This window comes from Pomacea canaliculata, linkage group LG6 (genome assembly GCF_003073045.1).
Source record: "Pomacea canaliculata isolate SZHN2017 linkage group LG6, ASM307304v1, whole genome shotgun sequence".
Classification (NCBI taxonomy): Eukaryota; Metazoa; Mollusca; class Gastropoda; order Architaenioglossa; family Ampullariidae; genus Pomacea; species Pomacea canaliculata.
In genome coordinates, this window is record NC_037595.1 from 1,459,505 (window position 1) to 1,484,022 (window position 24,518).

At 44.1% G+C, this 24,518-nt stretch overlaps 3 protein-coding genes across 4 annotated transcripts; all 3 read left to right on the top strand.

Annotated features, from left to right (window-relative positions):
- The first annotated feature begins 836 nt into the window (after window positions 1–836).
- LOC112566755 (CUB and zona pellucida-like domain-containing protein 1) lies at window positions 837–9,213 on the top strand. Of its 2 annotated transcripts, XM_025243092.1 has the most exons (9): window positions 837–1,313; window positions 2,277–2,340; window positions 3,857–3,954; window positions 4,359–4,394; window positions 4,641–4,831; window positions 5,098–5,260; window positions 6,142–6,177; window positions 7,007–7,135; window positions 8,022–9,213. In XM_025243092.1, the coding sequence occupies exons 1-9, from the start codon at window positions 1,163–1,165 to the stop codon at window positions 8,285–8,287; spliced, it is 1,134 nt and encodes a 377-aa protein (XP_025098877.1). In that variant the 5' UTR covers window positions 837–1,162; the 3' UTR covers window positions 8,288–9,213. The 2 variants fall into 2 exon arrangements, with proteins under 2 accessions (XP_025098877.1, XP_025098878.1); XM_025243093.1 differs by lacking the exons at window positions 837–1,313; window positions 2,277–2,340 and adding an exon at window positions 2,347–2,947 and having other exon boundaries at window positions 8,022–9,208.
- A 1,483-nt stretch (window positions 9,214–10,696) lies between these two features.
- Window positions 10,697–15,538, top strand: LOC112566754 (somatostatin receptor type 3-like). The gene is made up of 2 exons (XM_025243091.1): window positions 10,697–11,123; window positions 13,446–15,538. The coding sequence occupies exon 2, from the start codon at window positions 13,524–13,526 to the stop codon at window positions 14,694–14,696; it is 1,173 nt and encodes a 390-aa protein (XP_025098876.1). The 5' UTR covers window positions 10,697–11,123; window positions 13,446–13,523; the 3' UTR covers window positions 14,697–15,538.
- Window positions 15,539–18,091: 2,553 nt separating this feature from the next.
- Window positions 18,092–24,386, top strand: LOC112566753. Its single transcript, XM_025243090.1, has 6 exons — window positions 18,092–18,582; window positions 21,412–21,510; window positions 21,698–22,704; window positions 23,103–23,358; window positions 23,905–23,967; window positions 24,168–24,386. The coding sequence occupies exons 2-6, from the start codon at window positions 21,429–21,431 to the stop codon at window positions 24,311–24,313; spliced, it is 1,554 nt and encodes a 517-aa protein (XP_025098875.1). The 5' UTR covers window positions 18,092–18,582; window positions 21,412–21,428; the 3' UTR covers window positions 24,314–24,386.
- Window positions 24,387–24,518: the final 132 nt, after the last annotated feature.

The following is a 24,518-nucleotide window of genomic DNA, read 5'->3' on the forward strand; positions in this document are numbered from 1 at the left end:
TAAAATTATTAGGACGACGATAATGAACGAGGTACATTCATATATATATATATGTTAGCCTATATATATATATGTACATTCAAAGATTAAGAGAAGATAAGGTCGGCTGTATGGACATTTAATTACTGGGATTGGTGAAAGAGGGAATTAGTATTGGAATACATCAGTATGTCTGTCACCCAGCTCCTACAATGACGGAACTGTTTTCCCTCCAGCTAGTCCAACATAACTCCAACACATGTATCAATATTGGAATTGACGGCTGAAGAAGCTTAATTATAATTCCTGTAGAAACACAACTTTTCAAATGGCGCGCAGTTCCGATCACGTAGTACACCATTGGCTAAAAGTCACGTGCCATTATTAGGGGTTAGGGCCCTTGGTTGGTAAGAGTACTCTCCCCCGTCAATATAGGTAACCCATATAAGTTGAGATTTCGATGCGCATAGGGTTGTACGTCTTTCTGACGGTGACTTATGCCATGACACTAAACAGGTTTGGGTTAGCGGAGTGGAAAATAACGGACTCGACTTCCCCCCACATCCACCGTTCACAAAGCCTCACTTTTATTGCTAAATCTTTCCAAAGATCTGGTTGGCACGACCTTGTCGCTGAAAGCACACACACAAAACATAAAAGATATCAAAGAAATGCTTTTCATACACGCAGCCTTTGCCAAGAAAAGGCAACAAAAAAAAACCGTCAACAAATCTAAGGCTCCTTTCTCTGGGCCTCCGAACACTTCTCTGTGGCAGGCCATATAAAGGTCAAGACTTTGGCATTCCACAGCCAGAGTCCACATCGACACTCGTTTCTGTGATCAATAGAAGACCGACTGCATGGGGTTCACGGGTAGATCACGAGAAACCTTATACATACGAACATATTGGGAAGACCGCGCAAGACCAGAACTTTACGCACAAAAGGACAGAATGAGTGAGAAGGTGACAGACAAAACTGCGGCTACACTCGCTGCCATGCAACAGCACGAGGACCGTGAGCTGCCTCCTTGTCTGAGTCTTTATTTCTTACAGGTAGGTCGTGAATACAGCGGGACTCGCTGCAAGCTGCTACACCTGAGCGAGCAGTTGCCCCAGCAGTAAGAACTTCACATCTCACCCTAATATATTTCTCCAACGACTTCGTGTGGAAAAAAGTTGCAATGACAGGGAGTGACAGCGCATTGTGGATGTGCAAACACATGCGTCAGCGGATTGTGAAGTGGCAGGCAGGTGTGTCAGCCAGAAATGACGAGGTGGGGGGCAGAGGTCGTCTGCTGTCAGAGTCTGTCGGGAAATGGACACAGGCCCAAGGTAAGCCAGTCAACCACATATATCTGTCTGTGTGTATGTGTGTGCACGCGCGCACCAAGCGTGCCATGATGTATTATTGTGTGTGTGTGTTAGGAAATAGGTATGTTCTTTTGGGTGAAAGATGGACGTACTTGCACACAAACACGTACACTTGTCTGTCACACAGAGAACAAACTTGTCCAGCCCCAGGCTGTCGCAGCTACATTTTAACTCACTTTAATTAGGCTTGCTTTAACTCACAAAAGAGTAAAATCTTCATTATACAAAATACAAAAACTACGGTTGGTTAAGCTCAGATCTAGGTGACGTCTGAGCAACTTGTCTTAATAAATGTGATCTACTACCAGATATTTTATGGTGGAAGGGTTTATTACATATATAAAGTATGAATTCTAGCGTTACAACTTCAGAGTAAGTCTCAAATACATCGATCGCTTCCAGTTCAAAGGAGGCCATAATCTGCATTACGAATCCGTGTCAGGTGAAATGCAGTAGAACTTAATTTTTTTCTGAAACAGTTGTTGCCAGCGAGTATTATGACCGAGGAAAGGTTACACGTGTCCAAAAACTCGCCTTTTTGTAGAGCAAATTGAATCCTTACAATTAAGTCTTATATCTGTAATAGGCTTGTTATAACAAATCAAGCATGATGCTTGGCATGGGGATTACTGCGTTATCTGCTGTCCTGAAAATATTTCAAGCGTGTGCCTCTCCCATCGTGGGCTCTCTCTCCCTCTCACTCTCACACACACACACAGATCTGTCCAAATAATGGCAAGGAATGACGCGGATGCTGAAGACGCGTGAAGGTGGTTCTGATATTTTACGGTTTATTAGGTATTGATATCGTTTCCTGCTTGAATCTGTGCACTAATTTCTAAGGTAACACACTGTATGTGTGTTTTGTTTGTTTGTTTTAGTGTGTTTGTGCTGTAATTTATTAATTGTGACTTGTATTGCCAGTCCCAGTGCAGCCAGGCCGTTGCCATGGAAGCCATGCAGTTCCTGGAAGAGTTGTCTTTAGCAGGTGAGAGTTGTCTACCCTTCCACTGTGCCGTTCGAGATTTTTGTGATTGTTTAATCGCTCAACAGTTCATTGCTTTCCGGAATCAGCGTTACCTGTGTGTTCATAAAGTTGCCTTCAACGTCCTCAAGCACAACAAAAGTACGAAAAGAATGTATTTACTTACCAGAGCACTTTTTCACCGAAGAACAGCTCGGAAGATCTGTGGTCTGGCTGTCATTGGTGTCTAGTCTGTGATGAACAGAATGAGAAACTCTCAGTCACCCAAAATACTGAATACTGCTCGGTCTGCAAAACATTCGCTAAATATTTTAAAAGAAAGTGTACTCTGTTGTCAACACTGAATTTAATTTTACCTTCCCTCTCTACTTATTTTTGAGGCAATGTGTGACGAGTCTTGCAAGAAGTGGGAAACTTACACTAGTTGATGCACTGTTACCTCTAATCTAACCATCGAGTTACACCAAACACTCGAAAATACAAACTTTTGCACAAACGACGAATTTTAAACATTTTTGTGATGGATGATCACTGAAACGAAATCTAGCAAACTGTCGACATGTATACCACTCACCAACACCTCGAAGTTGGTTTTTCAAATCATGGTCAGGTAAGCAGTGTGGTTATTGTTTGAAGCAATTAATTTAAAATGTGAAGTACTTGCGATTGCGTCTCATAGCCAGGTGTGTGTGGTGTTCTGATTGAGCACTACGTAAATCCACAATATTTTTTCCTATCATGACCAAAATTTTCATGATTAGTCTGGTCGTCTAGAATGTCTAGAATTCTTGATTAATTAGTAGGAAAGTGCTTTCACCCAGAGGTGTTTCCGCACTATGGGGGAGAGAGATGGGAGATGAGAATGGAGTACCCGGAAAAATCCCTAACGCCCGTCCCTGTGAACAGTTGTCACAAACAGAAAATGGCTGGAGAAGAGATCTGAACCAGGGCCTCTTACTGCAATGGTGACAAGCGAGTATTATTACCCAACCTGTATACTAGCGGGCGCCCCTCTCTACATTAAATTTAGTTCGTGTCTTTGCACCATAGTATGTTTATTTATTTTTTGATATATTCTGATAGTAGCCTTTCACTGTGAATGTTTACTGTGAGCTTCACTGACATGGAAGAGGTGCGATTTTAAACAAAGAGAAGTTCTGATTCTTACAAAGTCGCTATCACAGTTACCTGCTCTCGCCAATCTACTGAATTTAGATAGTGAGTAGCAAAGCCAAAATAAAAAAATGAAAACGGAGCGTAAAATGGATTAGATTTTCAGTACGGTTTATCAGAAGAACTGAGTCAAATATTGTAGAGACATTGCAGGTGGATCGACAGCGCATCATTACTTTTACTAAAATTAGTCGTATTCTAATATTATTGAATAATTAGATTTGAATTGTAATTCAATAAAATTGTACTTGGAAGCTATACCAGTGAGCTAAATAAACAAACAATTTTGTGATTCGTAGTCTTGTGAATGGCATTTCTTTCTTTATACCTGTGGCTGTGTTTACAGGGTTGGAGGCAGAAATTCGGCTAATGTGTTACCATCGACAGCGCATGCGTCCTTCTATCTCTTGACGTCATCGAGGCTATCACTTCCGGTCCTTTTGTGTAAATATTTACTTTTTTATGACATAAGCATCTAATTTTTTATTAGTTCTCTTACCCGGATGAAATAGTCTCATGTTTAGAACCATTGTTAACAGGTTAAAATACATTAGATAAGCTCCAAGTTTTCGATGATGCAGTCTTTTCTCACATCATCAGGGTTTCAAGATTTCGATTTAAAAAAAAAAACAAAAAAAAAAAACCCCACAACGTTGATGACTGCGCTTTTATTGTTGTTACCAGCTGTCCGGCGATGAACAAACTAAACTTACCAACATATTGAAACAATGCAAAGCTCATTATTTTGACTATTATCTCCTTTCTTTTCTACTTCTAGCATGCACCATTCACGAGAATTTTCAATCTTTTGACTTAACATTTACTACAAATGCACATTATATTTGCAGTTTTCTGCTGCATCATGAAGGGTGCTTCTGGGTATGGTAAGTACAGTCTGTGATATTCCAAAACAAACATTCACTTCGAGTCTTTTCCTGACAACACTCACTTTCTGTCTGTTCTGTTGACTGCTCCACATACAGTGCAGAAACGCGTATCATGCGCAGCTCACGGCAAGTTCAAACACATTAAGACGGATCGCGGTGATAGCGATAAATCGTTGGTAACAAATCTGCGGGTAACGAGTGTTCAAAAGTTTCTTTTTTGTTGCCATGGCATCTGTCGAGTAGAGTGTGGGGGCTTCGTCTTACTGAAAAACCTGGAGGATACCCGCACGATCACCACGCCCGACTACCCGACAAACTACCCCAACTTCACCCGCTGCATCTGGCTTGTGGAGACGAGTCGCAACCACCTGGTGAGCATCACATTCACGCTGGACGTGGAGAAGCACCTAGGTTTCTGCACGGACACTTTGCAGGTGAGCGATACACCCGATTAATTAACACACTGTACCATCTCTCCCATTGGCTGTAACCTGTTATAAGCAAGGGTCACTAAACTGTATTCACTTGGGATGTGGGCATTCTTTTAACAACAAAACGATTGCCGAATTGATGAGGAGCCAAGGTTTCGGGCAGGAGTGTGGACAGACAAGATTTCAGTAAAGTAGTGGGGGGAGCCTTCAAAGAATCCATAGCAATGAGATGAGAGCTGGTAGTCTATTCTAACTTTTGATTGTTTTAGTTTCGAGATGGTGGTCAAGATTCTGAGATTATCAAGGAATTCTGCGTCTCTGTGTCCTCATACACTGTGCGGTCAACAGGACCATGGATGTACATCGCCTTCAAAAGCAAGGGGCCGCGAACTTTTACTGGGTTCACAGGCCAAGTCACCAGCGAGGTGGCAGGTATGTAGCAAGAGTAGCTCGTCAAGCTGGCTACACAATCGTTTTTTCTGCCTTACTAGCACCTTTGATGGTGAGTGAAGTGTTTTTAAAGCTTGCATGTCCGAAATGACCACGAATGGTAAATGAGGCATAGAGGTCATGGGTCCAGTTTAGAGACGACCACAGATGTATCTGGTTTGTAGCCTTGTGTAAGGTAAAACCCAATCCTCGACATTTTTAGTCAAGCTAGCGCTGCAACTTTTATTTTATTTTCCGACGATCTATTATAAGTTCTCACTATCTCCAAGTGACCGAATTTATCTTTAATAAAAGGTCTCCATGGTAACTTCAGGGCTATAGTTATGAATTAAAGTAACCGTTGCGCCTGGGATAAATGGGAAAAGCAAAGGAGTTATGATTCATTTCTTCAGAGCATCTTTGCCACTGCTTTATCACTGCAGTCAGGACACTTTATAAATGTACAGCCAGGGGTAAAGCACACTCTATAGAGTCTGGACTCTGGACTATAACAAGTCTGGTAACTGCTTTATAAGCATAGAGAAAAGACATGATATCCCCAGTTTGTCCTGGACCAGCGACTTACCTTCACTATATAATTAATGTCCTTGGTATCGTTAATAAAGGCCTGTTTACTCTTTTAAATCCTTTGAGACCACTTAGTCACCATGCTACTTCCAGTTACTATCACCGCTAGTATGTGTCTACTGGCAATACTATAAGTCAGCCTGTTGCTGAGAAGACAACTGTACACCACAAAACTGCCCAACGTAACGCTTCGACAGCCATTGTACAAAAATTAATTGAAAAAGTCAAAATAACAACTCTGACTTTAGACAGGTAATTACTCAGTTTTTTAAATTTCATTTTGTTTTTAATTCTAGAATCGTCTGGAGCGAATATTTCACAACCTTACTCAGGTATGTACTATGTATGTATGTTTTTGCATGTCTATTTTACGGAAATTATTTGAAATAATCTGACTTTTTGTCAGAGAATAAAGCATTATTGATAATCCAGATCTCTGTATCTCTCCCCCTCTGGTTTATAATCCCAATTAGTTAACTTAAATAGGCAGAAGCTGGTTCCAGCTTGCACAATTCATTCGAAAAACTGTAATCCAGGATGCAAATGCTCCTGTCCCCACAACAGGTCCAGTGATAGACCGGATCTCATAGGCAGAAGTATGTTTTTGCTCTGGTTATATGGGTGTTTGCAGGATGCCCTTTTGAAAAACGAATGTTCACAAGCGGTGGGAAGGGAAGCAGTGCTAATCCACGGATATAACAATTTCAAGATGTTCCAGTGTTCGTCATCCTTCATCCAGAAGCTTACATAGATCGCTTTAGTCTGGTACTCTAGGAATGGTCGAAACACTGCGATAATCTTTTACAAAAAAAGGATGTGACGGAAGAGCAGGAACTCAAAATAACAGTCAAAAATGTCAAATACAGTAATGTAGCATCTAGTCACAGATTGAGCTGCTTAGGAGTTACAGCTTAATATTTGTCTCTCTCCAGCTTGGTGTCTGATTCTGTCAGTACCCCACTGAGATTCATCTTCCTGCTCTGTTCTTCACATCATCATTGTAAACAGTCCTGATTCCTCCTCCCACTTCTCTTATCTGCCTCTGTAATTATCTAAGTTATCTACAGTTGCTTGTGCCTTTGCTCGCTCTTCTGAATGCGTTGGTTCGTGCATCTGTATTTGTGGAAATGTGTGCGCGTGTGCGTGTGTGGGTGTGTGCAGCATGCCTGTCATTCCAGCTCACCTGTTCTAACAAGCTGTGTGTCAGTATGTCCTATCGCTGTGACGGTTACTATGACTGCGGATGCGGCAAGGGCTGCGATGAAGACGGCTGCGGCAGTCTGAATTTAGGTGGGTGACCATCTTGGTCTGTCATTTGGCCCCAGTCTGTCAAGGAGTAGAATGCAACGCAGAAATACATTCAACAATGTTGATGCATGCTGTTTATTTCCAAGGTCCGAGGACCAAATTCTTCAATCTTTGTATCTACTTTTCTTGAAAAGCCATCCATCCACTTGAAGAGTAAGAAATAAGTAATATGCTGAAAAAGTGCAGTTCATTCAGCTCCCCTAAAATCAGTTCTAATTGGAGCAGATTTTGTTAAAATAAGAGCTGTATGGCGCCGTAGAGGGGTACTATGTGGTTCTGTAGAGGGATATTGTTGGTTTTGAAACAGTAAAACAGGAAACCGTTTAATGTCATACATTCTCACCATTTCTCAGCGTCACGCGTACCTTGCTCTTGCTTTAGTGATCGTGCATATCAAATCTGTTTTAAAAGTTCTGAGAAAGTTACATTTCAAAATATGTCGCAATTTAATCTCTACAGTTGGTAGACCCAATTTATAAAAAGAAAACTACATAGTGGTTTAGATGGTGTAGAGCTATTATTACATTTATTTCACGAAGAGACTGTGCATAATTAAAAACTAATTTAGAAGGTCACACAAGGGTCAAGTTTTTGCTCAGTGAGGTTTGCGTTTAGAACAAACCGAGCCTATTGTCTAATACCGGGAATGTTGTAGAAAATAAATACCACAAAATCCGTATTTTTTAAGACTACACAGTTATGGCATTTAATCTACTTTGTAAGTCATGCCGGTGTCCTTGTAAAAGCTGAGCTTCATTTTATGTTTCGCGTTGGCCTTAAACCGTCGAGCGATTGTGTTTGCTGCTCAGGTAGATGTTAAGAGGACAAAATGGCAGTAAAAACCAAGCTTTTCTCCCTGACACTACAGATCGAGACACGGTGGTCCTCTCCGGCGTGTGCATCGGTGCCGTGACGTTCGTGCTGGTGGCGGTGCTGGGTGTGCAGCTGGAGATGAAGCGCGACTGGGCAAGCCTGAACAAACAGCTTCGCCGCATTTACAGGACTCCCACGTTAACTTCCAACTTTGGCAAACTCGACAGGTTGTCAATGCCTGCCTTCCTTCGCAGCCGAATGTCCACCAGGACCGAGACAACCCCCAGTTCGCGTGACGTCACATGGCATCGCTCGCACTAGACTGTGACGTCACCAGTTGACCAGTACTGGTTAACTGCTGAATTTCACCGCCATTTGCCAATGTGGTGATGAACTGCTCAGCATCGCCGGAGTTTGCCAGTGCTGTGGTAGAATGCCGAATCGAACGATTGTTTTCAAAGTGCAGTGCAGCGGTGACTGGAGGAGTTTGTGTTGACTGGAGATGCGGGTTGCACACGTCAGCTCACCAAGCTTCAAGGATGAGGACAATGAACAGACGAGTGGGAAACGGAAAAAGAAGTGACATAGGCTGAGGAGAAAGAGTTCTTCTCAAACGGTGCGCAGTCTAACGACTGCTAAAGTAGTTCAGGGACCTTATTTTTAAAGATTGAGTGTCAAGGACTTGACCGTGCGAACTACGTTTGCATCAGCAGTAACACAGTCCTGACAGAGATGGATTGTTTCCCTCTTCTTACATTTGCCCTGTTGATACTTCATTTGCATTTGTATTCACGTTGTTGTGTTTTCTCTTCCTTTCCTGGCAATTCAGAGACCATAGCGCCCTCGCTGTAGGCAGGAGCTGGAGCTAATTAAAGGCAATCAAAGTCGCGAGAGAAATAAACACTGACAGTTCTGACTTTTTAGTCTGCTAGCGAGACTTGCGTCACGTGTATCCCCGTAACGTTAATACATATTATAGGGATTGATGCACACGTATTTTTCTTGTTTAATGCTTTAACTTCTCGTTCGTGTCTTCGCCGTTGCCTAGTCTCTAATTTTCTCTATCTCCATCAGCAGTCTTATAAGACTGGTAGTTGTCGTTCTGTGTGGCTTATGATATTGGAGTACAACAGATTGTTCTGTAACTCAGTCAACATTATTTACTTCATTAGCATAATCATAATTAAGATAAAGGAGACAACGATTAAATTTCCACAACTGCTTTTCTATGACCTCGTCAAAAAGACGCTTAATGAATTTGTTTGTGTTTGTTTGTTTGTTTGTTTGTTTGCTTGTTTGCTTGTTTGCTTGTTTGCTTGCTTGCTTGCTTGTTTGTTTGTTTGTTTGTTTGTTTGTTTGTTTGTTTGTTTGTTTGTGTTTTACGCCATGCCAGCAACTAAGGTCGATACAAAGACTCAAGTCCTCATAGACAAAACAATGTAAGACGCACCACAGCTCATCACGTGTGTTGTTGTCCGTACAAACTTTATTGACTAGTTCACTTGAATACAATTTACATGCACGTGAAATACAAGTCTACCAGTTGTCCTCCCTCTTTCTTCTCAGTGTGTTTGGACCAGCATGCCAGGACACACAATATTGTACTACATCACTTGGCTCCACATAGTGTGTTCAGTCAACAACATCGCATTGTCAGAAAATTGCACGAATTCTCCTCGGTACATTGCTGAAATACCTCCATCATCTATGCTGACCATAAACACAAACACATTGAACATTGGACAAATCTGTTTTAGGACTAACACTGTTTCCCTTACAACTGTCTCCAACAGTTGACACTTCTGAGCACGTGATGCCAGAGATATTGAACTCGTACAACACACAGAGACCCAGGGACACACGTCCACACAACACAGTGTCTTAGAGAGATTCAAAAGTTGAGAGGTCAGACTGAAGACATACCTCAGCAGATTCTCAACTACTAAAGGTCGCCACAAGAGTTCCACATTTTGAAGGCATTATCTAAAAGGAGAGCTGTTCGCATAGGTTTGAGGATGATGACGATGAGGGTGATGATGAAACACCGATCCTCTTCCTCCTACAAGCAAGGAGCCATTAACCACAACTTCATTTGCCACATTTAAGAGAAAGAAAAACAAGGAGGCGTCGTGGAGGGTACTTCACCCTCGGCCAGACATCCCACAAGTGCCAACCTTATTTGAATAAATGTCTATTTTCCCACCACACTTTAAAAAAAGGCTTGAAAATCAAACTGGCTGAACTGAGCAAACACAGTTCAAGCATCTTTCGAATAGTTCGAGCAATACTTTTTGTCAACGATTTCCAAAAGCGACAAAAGAAAATGTATAATTGATGTTATTTCTCGGCAATAATGTCAAACCAGGGGCACTTTGAAATCGTACCGGAGTTCTCGCTATTTACTTTATTCGCTCTGTTTTCTGAAGTAGTTTCCTTCGACGTTTTCTCAACAAATAATGTTTGCGTTGGTTTTTGTTTAAACAACTATTTGTATTTCTTTTTTGACTGAAAAAATAAAGTATGTTGCAATTATTTTAAGTCTATTTTCTTTAATTTCAGTTTGTTGAAATCTCTTTTGTATGAGTGTGTTCTCGTGTTAAGCATCTACACCCAGTTTTTATTCTTTAATCAACAATAAATGTTCATTGATGTCCTCCTGAATATGAACGAGATTTACTCAGATGTCTGGGATGCATCTCCTATTAAACACACAGCACTTTCGTCGCTTTGGGAAATTCGATTTTTGCGAAAAGACAAAGATTTTCTAATGACGATTTTAAACAAAATTCCTCGTGTATAACATCCTCTAAGAAAGTTTGAGATAATTATAAAGCAATTTCGCACACCCCACTCCATTGGGCATTTGTTTAATTAAAATATTAAATTCTTCTATAACTATCGCAAAATAATAACTATTGATCATTCGATTAGGAGAAGTGGGTAGTCTGGGGGGAAACTTGTATATAAACCAGTCGCAAGAGAAGCTGCTCTGCTCTCTGGCTTCTCAAAGAAGTTTGTGGAATGAGTTCTCGCGGGCCTGTGTGAGTCAGGCTCTGTGATCGCTTCCCGAATGGGGCATGTTATGTTTTTGTTGATGTCCCACACATTCACCTCGTGCTGGGTGTGTTGACAGTTGTCTTCAGTCAGCCACTGACACGTGAGTTAAAATGTCTACTCCGGATTTTTTTTTGCATGTCAGGAGAGAGATTCATTCATTTATGTCCTTAACCATTACTCACCCGAGTTAGGGTTTTGAAGGATGTTGGGGAAGTGAATAAATTTGTAGAAAATCTGAAGAAGTTTCGTTAGGCGGTTGGTCTTAATTAATGCCTGGATTCGTTTTTCTGTATCCACAAGCAGACGACAATCCCAAGAACAAGATGGGAGATGAGATGGTTATTGTTACAATCATCCTGTACAGTCTGGACATTATTGTCGTTCAATGTACAGTCTGGCTATATTATTGGAATTCTGATTTCCGGTGTGCAGTTGCTTTCTTTGGACAGAAGCTCCTAGGTTCTTCGTCGTTTCAAGCTGCTCTCAGTTCCTGTTATCAAATCATTGCCAAGGGTCTTCGTTATTTCTTTCTTCTCATGTTTCCGCCGTTCTGCTGATACGCCGTCAAGGCCAGGTGAGTTTGTTCTCCTGAGTAAGTACAACTGTCTCAATCTCCTCCCGCGAGACTGGTATACTTACTGATTCTCCTCCGTAGTCTCTGAGAACATTGGAATCTGTCTTTGACTGGTAGTCAGTGCATGATGTGTCCATCAGTCCAGCACCACGTGATTTCTGAGCGAGGGTGTCCAGAAGAGGTGATTGTGTGGACAGTGTGACTCCATAACATTAACATGAATGTTTGAATGTTGAGAACACTCGTAAAGCCCATTGGTGCACAGGTCCAGTCAAAGATTTGGTCGTCAGGTGCAGAATGTAGGAGCTGATGTGTGCTCCCTCTGACTCAATGTTCCTAAGATATTCCCAATGTTCCCACTATTGTAAGAAACACAGCGAATTCAGTTGAGTTCTCTAACATCTGGACAATCTGTGTCTGAGATTGACAAGATCTCTATCATCTCTTAACTGGGAGATTTCCTTTCACTGTCCCGAAGCATCTCAAGACAAAGGTGTAATGATGTATGCTGAACTGGTGTGGGAAGCGAGGAGTGTCATCTCTTGAGGTCCTGATGACCAACAACTGACTGTTTGGAATGATGACGGGAGGAAATTCAGACTGTGGTAACGCATGATAGTATGGCGACTACACAGTACAACTACTAGCTCAATGCTATGCCAATCAGACTGAGTGATAGAAAGTCATCTGATGGTATGAAGACATAAAAAATGTTATAGTTGTAAAATAATCTGGTCTTATGTTTCGAAGCTCAAGTGGTATGTAGACAGAATAGTATGGAATCTTCTGGTACAAAATCACACGGTAGGAGGATAACTGGCCTGTACCAACACACGTCTGCAGAAGACCGGAAGTAGAAAGACTTGTCGGGGTGGACCTCGAAGACCGAGGGATGCGCATGTTCTGTCCATCGACATCATTTCAGAGAATGCCAGACAACTGAGAATGAAATGTTACTTTGCTGAGACACTTCAATGGTAGCCTCCCAGTGCACTGCAGAACAAACAACACAACAACCAAACTGATATCATTTCTCTCAAATGTTTAGCGGTGTCACGTGACATCGCGACTAAGGACCACAGCAAAGCACAGAAGCTAAAAATGTTTGCCATGCATTTCAGAAAAATACAAGCAGGTGCTTTCAGAAGAAAGTTGTTAGCAAAATGTTTTTCGGACAAGAGAAGGAAATGTGTGGCAAAAGAAGGAATGTTGCAGAGCAAGTCTCATGTCCTGGCGATACAAGCGACTCCACACCACAAACACTGGGGGCAACTCTTTGTCCCTGATTAATGTCGACTGTTAGGTTCTTTCCTCTTGTCCTTGTGTCCTGTAAGTATCTAGCGGACATCGTTGCCTTAGTACGGGCTTATGTTCCACAATTTTCCAAAAGATATATAAATAAATATTTATAGCGTTTATTTACACATTTATTTTCCATTCCTAGAAAAATAAAATAATTTAATTCGTGATAAATTTCTACTTTATTCGTCGTATTCACTCATTTGATGAGTACTTATTTCTCAAAAAAACTGTGTTAAACAAGCAAGTTTACAAACCTTTGTTCAAGAATTGTTCCTGTCATTTAGCTCCTTTGCACAAGCTCATAAGATGCTGGAGAGACTGAAAGTCGGGTGAAACAGTTTTATTTTAAACAACTTTAGTTTCAAATGCTCTAAAATTGTATTGTTCACTGTTGTACACTGTTGTACACTGCCTTTCTAGAAAACTAATAGATTTAAGGTTTAAAGTGTTTAAAATTCGAAATTATTGTGAAGCTTCGTTGTTTCAGTCTTTGTCAAGCCAAAAAACCTGAAAAACACAAACTAGGGCCTGCTTCCTTTTTTCCAGTCACCAACACACAGAAATCCTGTATTTACCCCCTTGTTTGGGTACCTGACAGACAAGAATCCCAGCAGGCACTGCGCCATGTTTGGCCTCGACACTCAGGATGCTGTGACTGACGTCACCATTGTGCCTTCAGCCAAGGTCACCGTACATGACCCTGCCAAAGATGGCGCCGAGACATTCATTCCCTGGGACAACCCTCAGGGCATCATGACGTACAAACAGTATCTCTCCGTGGTCTTCTACTACAACATCATCCTCAAGCCGCTGGTGGTGGTTGTCGGCGTCTCCACCAATGTCGTCAACTGCCTGGTGTTCAGACGCCAGGGGCTGCGCGACCGCATGAACCTTTGTCTGTTCGTGCACTCGCTGGTGGACATGACCTTCCTCACCTACTCCATCGCCTTCACCGTCTCCTACTTCTATCGGCTGGTCGACGCCGTGGTAGGGGAGGAGTACTACCTGAAGACTCTGTACTACGCCCAGGGGGCGCTGTTTGGCCTGCGGGAGGCCTCGGCCGGCATCAGCGTGGTCATCGCCGTGGAGCGCTGTCTGTGCGTGGTCTTCCCGCTGCGGGCATCCACCCTCATGCACTGGCGCACCATGGGGATGCTGCTGGCCGCCATTGTGGTGCTGATGCAGGCGGCCTTCATCACCACGCCGTTAAAGTACAGCGTCGTCAGCATCGCCAGCAACACCAGCGCCGGCGCCAGATGGCAGCCAGTACCTGACGGTCGCTGGCAGACGGACCGGACGTTGCAGACGTACAGCGTGGCGGAAGATGCTCTGATGCAGATCGTCGTCCCCATCGGCACGTTCATCATCGTGTCGTTGTGCACGACCGTGACGGTGTTGCGGCTGCAGGCCGCCATGTCGTGGCGGGAAAAGACCAGCTCCAGCGGAAGTGACGCGCAGGTCCGGCAGGTGGCGCTGACCCGCATGCTGGTGCTGGTGTCGGGTGTCTTCATCGCCAGCAAGGTGCCCTTCGTCGTCATGATCCTCGCGCGCAACATCGTGAGCGACTTCAGCACCACCGGTCGCTACTACAACCTGTACATGACCACCTTCATCCTCGTCTACTACCTGCCCTACGCCAACAGCGCCGTCAACTTCTTCGTCTACGTCAGCCGCTCTGCTCGCTTCAGGCAGGACCTGCGGGCCATCATGTGTGGGGCATCCACCTCCACCCGGCAAGCCGTGTCTCACCTGTCCGCGGCCACGTCATGTGACACGCTGGCGTCACACCCAAGTTGAGGGCCGTGACAGTCACGCTAGGTGACACCAGTCACGCGGAGCGAAACGAAATAAAAGTGGATCGCGAACTTTTTGTCTGGGGGGGAGGGTGACACCCATCGATGAAGTTGTATTAAGAGATCTTGAGGGCTAACAACCTGCAAACTTATTGCATATTCAACGCACAGCAATAATAATAATAATAATAATAATAATAATAATAATAATAATAATAATAATTGTGACATCGTGAGATTTATACATAACTCGCTAAACTCTCGTTGATGATGGAGTTTGTCCAGCTGTTATTGCTAATGGAGGCGTCGAGGAGGAGTGACTGTCCATGATGTAGTCGCTGTCTCTTTCTGTTACAAATGTGTTGGTGAGCCACTCACATGTGGGCAGCCTGGGGTTTTGTGGGACTCCGTAAGCAGTTCTCAAGCTTTAGCCGCTAAATCCGTTGTGTGGAAGAATATTTATATATCACACCATTAACAGAATAATGAGACAACCGTTTCCGTCCAACACTGTGAGAGGTTTTATGTCACCTGTCGCACACGCTGGTTGATGTGTCGTGTTAAACCGTCAACCATTTTGAGTACCTGTTGATGTCACACATCCGTTGATTACCATTGATGTCACATATTGTCACCCATCATGTGTGACAGCATCAAGATTCGATTCCAGCCACTTTGGAACTCTCTTTCTAGAATATAAATACTTCTCATATGCAATAACCTTCGCTAAATGTCGGAAGAACTGTCCATGCACCCGGTTGACCACTCACCCTAATCACCAGTTTCTGTCGTGGTGCCAAATGATCACCACGTGCAAGTATCGTCCTGTCAACAACAAACAACCCAAGTGGTCAGGGCCGCCGAGAGCCAGCCCGGGCCCCGGGACAGATGACCTCTCCGGGCCCCTTGTACTTGTAATCGTAAATTATTTTCCCAGTATATAATGTATGTTTACAATTCGAATCTCAATATCTACACTCAAACTCAACTTCTGCATGTGTAATGCTTGGGTGTTCTGTCCTTAGACCTTTCTTTAAAAGAAAAAGAAAAGGAGAAGAAGAAAAAAAAATCCACTGACCAAGGCCGGGCCCCCTTGACAGCCGCGGGCCCGGGTACACCAGACCCCCTGTCCCCCCCTCTCGTCAGGCCTGCAAGTGGTCGAAGTGTTGAACTTCGCCAATGACTGGTTATCACACACAACTTGACCCTCGACAGAAGTGACCACGTTTGGCAAAACAGTTTCGTTGCCTCCGCCTTGTTAACTAAACATAATTATTGTCCAATATTAATAAACTGGACACGACGGTCAGTTGCAAAAGTACAAACATAGTCACTTGCTTGACAATATGTTTCTGTACAGAGAGTGTAGTTGTGGAATTTCCCTCCTCCCTTTACCCTATAAACTCCTAATTTCAAACTTTGCCAACGACTGAGAAGGACACCGAGTCATGACAATAATTTACTAATGGATGACTTGCACATCATTCCATTTAGCTCTGTTTTACTCTCTCTGTATATATATATATCAGTACTACAGGGGAATATCAAAACATATAAAGGAGGTTAAAATGCAACGAAAAATAAGACGAATTTCCATTGTGTTTGTCCTACCCCGGGTGCATTGTAACAAATCAGAGAAGGGGAGCGCTTTCCTTCACCTATGACCCAGGGACTACAGGTGTAGACGATGAATATACAGACCATAGGCCAGTGGTTCTTAACCTTGTTTGAGGTACCGAACCCACAAGTTTCATCTGCACATTCACCGAACCCTTCTTTAGTTTCATCACGAATTGCGGGTGTGTCTTGACCTCCGTGGCGGAGGCTCTGCCGAGCCCCTGAGACCGACTCACCGAACCTCTAGGGTTCGATCGAACCCCGGTTAAGAACCACTGACACTGAACCATAGACACAGGCAATGGACGGACAGACCAAAAAACCCCAAAACACAGATGTAACCAAAAACATTGGCAGTGGACAGACAGAGAGACAGACTGCAGCTGTAACCAATGAATGAAGACAGAGAACAAAGACAACCTACAAACATAGCTGATGGACAGAAAAGACAAATAATTACAGCCAATGAATAGACACAAGATGGACTCGTGAAGTGAATAGACAGACCAAAGATAGAACCACTGACACAGACACAGACACAAACACACACACACACACACAACATCATATCATATTATTTTCATTATGTCTGCGAGGCAGGGTAATGAAATAAATCAAATGGCACCAGACGACATAAACCATCTCTCTCTGTCTCTCTCTGTCTCTGTCTCTGTTACTATTTCTGTAAACATCTCGCTTTAACAGACATGTTGACAGAAATAGTATTTTACACATTTTTGCATTTCAATATTTGAACATTTTCGAGGGAACTTTTTAAGACATTTCAAGATGTCTTTGTCACCAGACCATGCGACAATTCATTAACATCGAGTCTCGCCATAGTTTTCTTGCGATGCCCTCCACTTTTTTTTAAGTTTAGTTGGAAGTGAAAAAAAATCAAATTACATTTTGAAAAATCAGTTTAGTTCCGCGGAATGCTGTGATCAGTATGCATTCATTTTGTTAGAGAGTTGGCCAAATGACAGCATCACGTGACAGTCACGTGGTAGCTTGAGGCTTTGACATTTTTTACACTTTCCCGGATTCTAGTGCCAAAGGAATAAAATAAAAATCAGTCATGATATATTACTTATAAACAGTTTAAATGTTTTGCAATATTACAGTCGATATTGCGACTGAGATAAAATATAAAGTGCTGTTCTATGAAATGTGAAAATGAGAAATTTATTTCTGTAAGCAGTTAAATGTTACAATGAAGTCGTTGCCATAGCAACTGTATCTGTAGATGGTCGATTCCAATGACAGGAATCGTGTTGGTGGAAATTCTTCTGAATGATGGCTAGAGTGGACTTTCAGGTGTTTGGGATGCAAAGCATGGTCGGCGGTGATGAGGTACACAGTGTTGGTTGATGGATAATTTGACATGTTTACAGACTTTTAGAAACTGGCGAATGTGTCGGTATTTCCTACCAGCTTCTCTGCCGTTGGTGTTGAAAAGTATACAAGGAGGAGAGTACACTTTTAGTATTCATATTGTGATAGGCATGAAAGACGCGGATTTTTAACATCTACGAACTTATTTACCACGTGACATGTACTTGTATTGCCTCGCGACACCAAGTCCACGTGACATCACGTGACCTTTATAGTAAGTTATGTAAATCATTGGACATCCCGACATTAACTCCTTTCGTAAAAGATTGTGACTCCTACTGTCAGCTGTTACTCTACGTTTAAGCATTACCATTTATATTAATACGATTAAAGATTCGGTGAAAAAACAAAATACTCAAAGTGACAGTCTACACACACCAACGGACACCAGCACACGAGGACACATTACACTTTCAACCTGAGGACACTGAGGACAGTTCAAGAATTATCATGACCAGATGCTATGTTTAAGGGCGAAACGAAACGACACATTTTCTTTTAATAAAAGTTTTAAAAAATGTTTCTTGGTATTGAAAAAAAACGAAAGAATTACTTTCTTCTTGGATAAACTGCAGTTCGCGAGTGTTTTGTCACGATTTCTGGATGAACAAAGTAGTAGAGGGCTTAAAGGTGAGAGAATGTTCTGAGACACCATCCTTACTCTTACCTGTGACGGTGAGGTGTACCAACGTTACTCTTACCTGTGAGGGGAAGTGTCACACACCCAAGCCTCACCTTCTGTCACACGACTGTCGTGCGCTGGGCTGGAAACGAGCGCCGGCCGTCCTCCTCTGTTTATGTTTCTCTCGGGGAAATCTCCTCCACCAGGTCGCCGGGCCAGGAACCTTCAAGCACTCGTCAGGAGCAAACCACAGCACGTGAGTTGGACTAAAAGAGAAAATAATGTATTGGTATTAATAACGACCAGCTTACCTTACTGTCGAGTGTTATTGTACACTGGACCATTGCATGTCCTCTACCTGTGGCGATAATACTCCACTGACGCAGCTTACGTCTGCCCCCAGCTCATATCTCCTACCTCGTTCCTCCTATCCTCTTACCGGACGTGACCTATGCCAGGGGTAACTACGTCCCCCGTATACTACGTGATCTTGGAGACAAGTGCTCGCTTATCACAATTATTTCCGCTCTAACGATTAGCCGTTAGCTTGTGTGTTGTCTACCAGCCTCTCGACAGACAATAATTTATAAAACAAACGGCATTTATTTCAGAGAAAAGGACGTTGTTATTACAGGCTGTGTCACAAAAAATGTTTGGATACTGAGTGAGTCTTTGTGAGTATTGCTGGTTTATTCCTGTTTTGATGTTTAGTGAGTAATGCTCATTTATTAATGTCGTGATGTTTAGTCAGTATATGTTGGTTTGCTAAATGTCGAGAGAAGCTGACTACACTAACACACCAAACCTTTCTTCACCTCACCGTGAGAGCAAGATTTTGACCCTACACCTTAATTACATAATTATGCTTGTGTGTCTCTCTATCTGCACTATTTGCACTATTTGTACTATTTGTACTACCATTAGTAGTGTGGAGCAATGCTGTCACCCTGTTAGCGCCCTGCACCACAATATTTCTAGACCCACAGACGGACAGGATTCGTGTTTCCGGGACCTCAGAGTGACAGACTCTCTGTTCGGTTTCATCTTGCAAAATTCACCTTTCATGTCTACCCTCATCTTCAAAGACAAAGATAAAGATGTCACAGATTTGTCACAGGTGACAGATCACGTAAAGACAAGAAAAAAAAAACTCTGTAATATCCTGTTGTATCGACAAACGCACGGCGAACAGCAGACAGAGAGAGAGAACTGGGGGAAGTCGGTGTGTAGTTTAGGTGCATGTTCACATGTGAACAATATGTCTACGTGATACGTTTTCACACATGAACAGTGTACAAGACGTGATACGTGGTCCCCACGTAGTGTACAGACTTGATGTATGGCTGTCTGCAAACAGTCAGCGTTAAGACACGAGACATTGTTCCCCATTAACTCACTCATCATAACTCATTAGCTTTGTCCTCAATTAACAGCAAATGATTCTTTCCACGAATGAAGTGACATGTGACATCCGCCGTCTAGCTGTCTTTATCTCCACCAGCACCCATACCTCCCCCACCCACCCACACACCACTACCCTCAATCCCTCCCACACCAGCACCCCCACTCCCTCACCCACGCCACTACCCCTAAGAAGGGAGGGAGGGGCCGGCGTGTACATCAGACGAGGCCATGGTGAGCAGGGAGGGGTGTGTGGGAGGGTGTTGCTGCTGCCCTCGCTGTTTTCCTCCTCGCGCTCGTGACGTCATCAGTCATACCGCGTGCACCGGCGTCGGCACTGTCGTCACCTCTCATCCCTCACCCGCCGCCATCTTCTGTCTGTGGCCTTGACCTGCTGTCATCTCTCTCCTCGTCAGTTTGAGTTGTTCCGTTTCCGCTGGGCTATTCTCGTCACGTGATGCATGACGAGCTGTTCGATCTCTGTTGTGTCCTCTCCACCCGCACCCCAGGTGTCACCACCCGACAACATGTCATCTGCACTGAACACGTGTGTTGACACATCATCAACTTCAAGAAGAAGTACATCCCAGTAATGCAAAGCCTGTCGACGATGGCTACATTCGGTCCGGTGTAGGTGTTTAATTGCTGTCGATCTCAAATAATTGTTTAATTATTGTCGGTCCGGTGTAGGTGTTTAAATACTGTCGGGCTCATATAGGTTTTTAATTAGTGTCAGTCTGGTGTACTTAAGTACTGTCCATCTTATACAGGTGTTTAAATGCTGTCAGTCCCATACAGGTGTTTAATTACTGTCAGTCTCATACAGGTGTTTAATTACTAGTAATTTTTCGGTACTGCTGTGCTGTGATGATGCATCTGACCTTTATTTCAGGCTCATGAAATCCCTGTTTCCCCACTTTGTCTGTCTGTAACACACACAAACACACATTTTTGTATCTCCATGATTGTTTCCAGTCAAAGAACAAAATGCTGGTGACACCCAGGACACCCACGACACCCAGGACACACCAGTGTGGGTGTCAGCCCAATCTCTGATTTGTAACCTGAGAGTAAAAACCTTGATATGGGGTAGTGCCATGGCTGTCTGTATTCATGTCCTGACTCATGTTCCCCCTACAGGCCACATTTTTCATGCTTAACTTCCTCTCGCCCTCATAAAGTCCACTTTAATATCTCCAGTCTTTCTGCAGTGTGTTCTTTTCTTAACTTGCTTTTTTTTCTTTTTCTTTTTTTTTGTCCTCTCTTAAGGAAGTGTGTACCTGTGTGTCCGTGTGAATGTATATATATATGTGTGTGTGCGTGCTGTGAAAGACTGAGTAAATAAATTACCAAACGCGTTTTCTATTTGGAAAAAATTGTCCAACAATATCATTAAAACACAGCGGACCTTTGTGGATAGTGTTAAAGCATTTCTTTCCCAGGTGAACTCACCCGTGGCGACGTCTCGCTGAAGATGACAAGAGAGATCACTCCTTGCGGACTGAGAATAATGTTTTTTTCTGAAGGCAGAGAAGACTGCAATATCTTTGCAAAGAGAAAAATAAATGAAGAGGTTTCTAACCTTGTTACCTTCTCTGCTCCTTTCAGTCTTCTCTTGCGTAACACAGCGCTAACCTTGTCCACATTGTCTTTTGAAGAACTAAGTCTTTTTTCTTTGGTTTAGGAGACTCGAGTGTTGCCATGGAGACCTTTGCCGCCATTTACCTGCTTGTTCCTTTCTCCATGTTTGTGCGACTGAGCCAGGCGCATGCGCTCACGACAGGTGAGTCCTCTCTGTACACTCGTGACATGGTCATCACAGTTTTTAAAGTCAATGCCATGGCATGTCGTGAGCGTTATTCACATGACATCGTCGTTAACACCTGACTTTTCAAGTTAATAATATCTCATTTATATCTCATAATATCTCAATAATAATATCTCATTTGCTGACATTGAATTCTGTTCAGGGTCTCTGGATGGGGGAGTTCCGCCAGCAGGGGTAGGGGCAGACTTCAGCTACTTCCCCAGCTACCTGGCGCCTGGGCCAGACTTTCTCTCCGAGCACGGCGTGACCTCACTGGGGTTAGAGGTCAGCCCTGGGTTTCCCAGCAACCTTCAGGCGGCAAGCCAGCCACCAAGCAAGAGCATCCAAAGTAACATACCTTCGCTGCTTGCAGCTCTCAGCAGCCAGGTGTTTCCATCAGGTCTCGGCGCTCACCTGTCCCCCGCCTCTGCTCTTTCCTTGACCGGCAACCAGTTCGCTCCCCTGGTTCAACCGGCGTCGCAGACATTGTCTCCCATGGCCAAGGCGTTGCTTATCTTGCAGCAGTTGCAGCAGGCATCTAAGGGTAGCTACCGGACGCTTCAACCCACACCACCCCCTACCCGCCTTGGGGTACCCCGAGTTCTGGGGCCCTCCCCCATGCAGCAGATGGCGTTGTCCAACCTCTTCATCTCTGGACTGGAGAAACCTGGAGTTCCCAAAGTGCCCGTGGAGGCCATGCCTTCTGGTCCTCCGCGAAAACCCGGAGGCCTCCATCCCATCCCGGGCCTGAGTGCCCCTCCAACTGCCGCAATCGAAGCCCCGGTTGCCAAGGAAACACGTTCGGACTGCGACCCGCTGGTGGACGTGATCTTCGCGCTGGACGACCTGCAGTCGCTGTGGTTGGCCCGTGACGCCATACGTCATTACGTCACGCACGTGCGGCCGGCCGGCAAGGCACGCTTCGGTGTGATGCTGTGCGGTGCCGACCACACCTTCTACACGGCGCTGCACGTGCACCTCACGGGGCTGCTGGCCAGCCTGGAGGACCTGCAGCACGCCAACGTCACGCTGGATCCACTCACGCTCCAGCAGCCTGACACACCCGGCTTCCGCTCCAGCAACAACCCGTACCCACCCCGGGTGTCCGAGGACTTTGCTCAGACAGACGCTAGATGTCTAGAGACCGCCTATTACATGTTCATGTATCAGGTAGGTCACGTGTTTAAATACTAAGTGGAGAAGAGGAAAGATATACAGAGAGAGAGAGAAGTGGGATGAATAAGGAAAGCGAACGAATGAGCACACGAAAAAGTGAGAGAAAGATTGAATGACGTAGTGTGAAAGAGAGGGAGAGAGAGTTAGTGAGTGACTAAGAGAAAGAGCGAGAGACATCGAGTGGGAGAGGCTGAGAGAGTGAACAAGAGTGATTAGAGAGTGGATGAGAATATGAGGGAGTGAATGAGATAGCTCAGGAGGAGTGGGTGAAAGAGTGAGAAGGAGAAAGAGAAAGAGAAAGAAGCCCCAGAGCACGTCTTTCTGTTCATGTTACGCGATACACGTGTTAAACGATCACATGACCACATCCCGATGTCGTCTGCTACTTGCAGAGCCGCGACTACGTCACCCGTCTCCTGACGGCCATCTTGTCCAAGGATCGATGGTCAGGTGACCAGGTGGTGGAGGAGGCTCGCTACTTGCAGTCCTTTAACGTGTCGATGATGGTGCTGGCTCAAGGCGCCCTACCCGCCGCCGTCATGACGTCACTGCAAGCCATGGCGTCATCACCCCCGTTATTCCGCGCCGTCACCGACAACGTCACCTTGCACGCTCTGCCCGCCATCATTGCTGACGTCATGTGCATGCGTAAGTACAGGCTGCTGACTCAACAGAATTTAAACATTGGGGTTTCCTGGAATCCTCCTGTGTTTTCTGTTAATTGTGTTTTTCTGTTAATAGCGATAAGACAGCGAGATGTCAGTGTAACCAAAGATGGCGTAGCATCGCCTGGCTGGGTTTGAACCGTCACAGTAATATTGTAACAGTCAAGTGCACTCTTTGTATCATGACGGTTCTTTCTTGCTGTGGGGAAAGTGTTTCAAAGTATGGGAGGGACACATGAAATAGGAATGTTAGCTGGAATGGTCCTTGTATGGCGTATGGAGAATAAAATTGATGTCGGAACTCTTCCAGCCAGTCGGTGATCCTTTCCAGGGGTCGCAATGGCTTTTCTGCATTGAAGGCGTGTCACTTCAGGTCTAAAATATCACTGGTGCACTGGTTTCTCAAATTTATGTTAGTCTTTTACTAATTTGAATACTCTTTTGTAATAGATAAATAAATACCCCAAAATGTGAAACATCTTTTCAAATTAAAATCTGACTGGCTTTTGTTTTCTCCCGGTCCTTCAAGCCTCTACAGGTAACGTCACGGTGACTGTGGATGGAGAGTCGACGACACTGGCAAACTCTACTGGTAGGTATGAATGTCATGTTCACCTGATCTACCTACCTGTACGCTGCTGTCCTGAATGTCTTTCCACAAAGGGAGCTAGGACTACTCCTTACTCTGATGATGTGTATAGATTGTGTCATTTACATCCGTGTTTGTGAGTTTGTATACTCATTGCCATAAAACTCAACGGAATGAATAAGATTTGTTACTTTATTTTGCAGGTGCAGTGGGCGGCACTTGTCGTCTGCAGAACGCCACGTCACTAGAGCGCATCACTGACTTCGGACAGTTCTTCGGCCGCCGTAGCGACGTTGTGGTCTGCACCTCGGGTACTCGCCCTGACCTCCATGCGTGCGCATGCGTGTGAACTGGGGTACCCACACAGCAGTTGATGTCGTAACAGCAGCAAAACCTCGTGTGGAGTCAACTGTTGAGACTAACCGTCATTATATTTCAAACCGGGGACGTGTGACTGTGGCTGCAGGGTTGTTGCAGAAAAATAGATTTTAAAAGGAATTTGTGTTTGGTCGTGTTGACTATTCTGGGGAAGGTTGAAGGGTCTGGCGAGATGT

Excerpts from the sequence above, each read along its gene's own strand:
- LOC112566753 (XM_025243090.1), top strand. The coding sequence starts at position 21,429 with ATGGAGACCTTTGCCGCCATTTACCTGCTTGTTCCTTTCTCCATGTTT. Across the intron at positions 22,705-23,102 it reads ATTACATGTTCATGTATCAG|AGCCGCGACTACGTCACCCG; the intron begins GTAGGTCACGTG and ends TGCTACTTGCAG. Across the intron at positions 23,359-23,904 it reads TGCTGACGTCATGTGCATGC|CCTCTACAGGTAACGTCACG; the intron begins GTAAGTACAGGC and ends CGGTCCTTCAAG.
- LOC112566755 (XM_025243092.1), top strand. The coding sequence starts at position 1,163 with ATGACAGGGAGTGACAGCGCATTGTGGATGTGCAAACACATGCGTCAG. Across the intron at positions 4,395-4,640 it reads GAAGGGTGCTTCTGGGTATG|AGTGTGGGGGCTTCGTCTTA; the intron begins GTAAGTACAGTC and ends TCTGTCGAGTAG. Across the intron at positions 5,261-6,141 it reads AGTCACCAGCGAGGTGGCAG|AATCGTCTGGAGCGAATATT; the intron begins GTATGTAGCAAG and ends TTTTAATTCTAG.
- LOC112566754 (XM_025243091.1), top strand. The coding sequence starts at position 13,524 with ATGTTTGGCCTCGACACTCAGGATGCTGTGACTGACGTCACCATTGTG.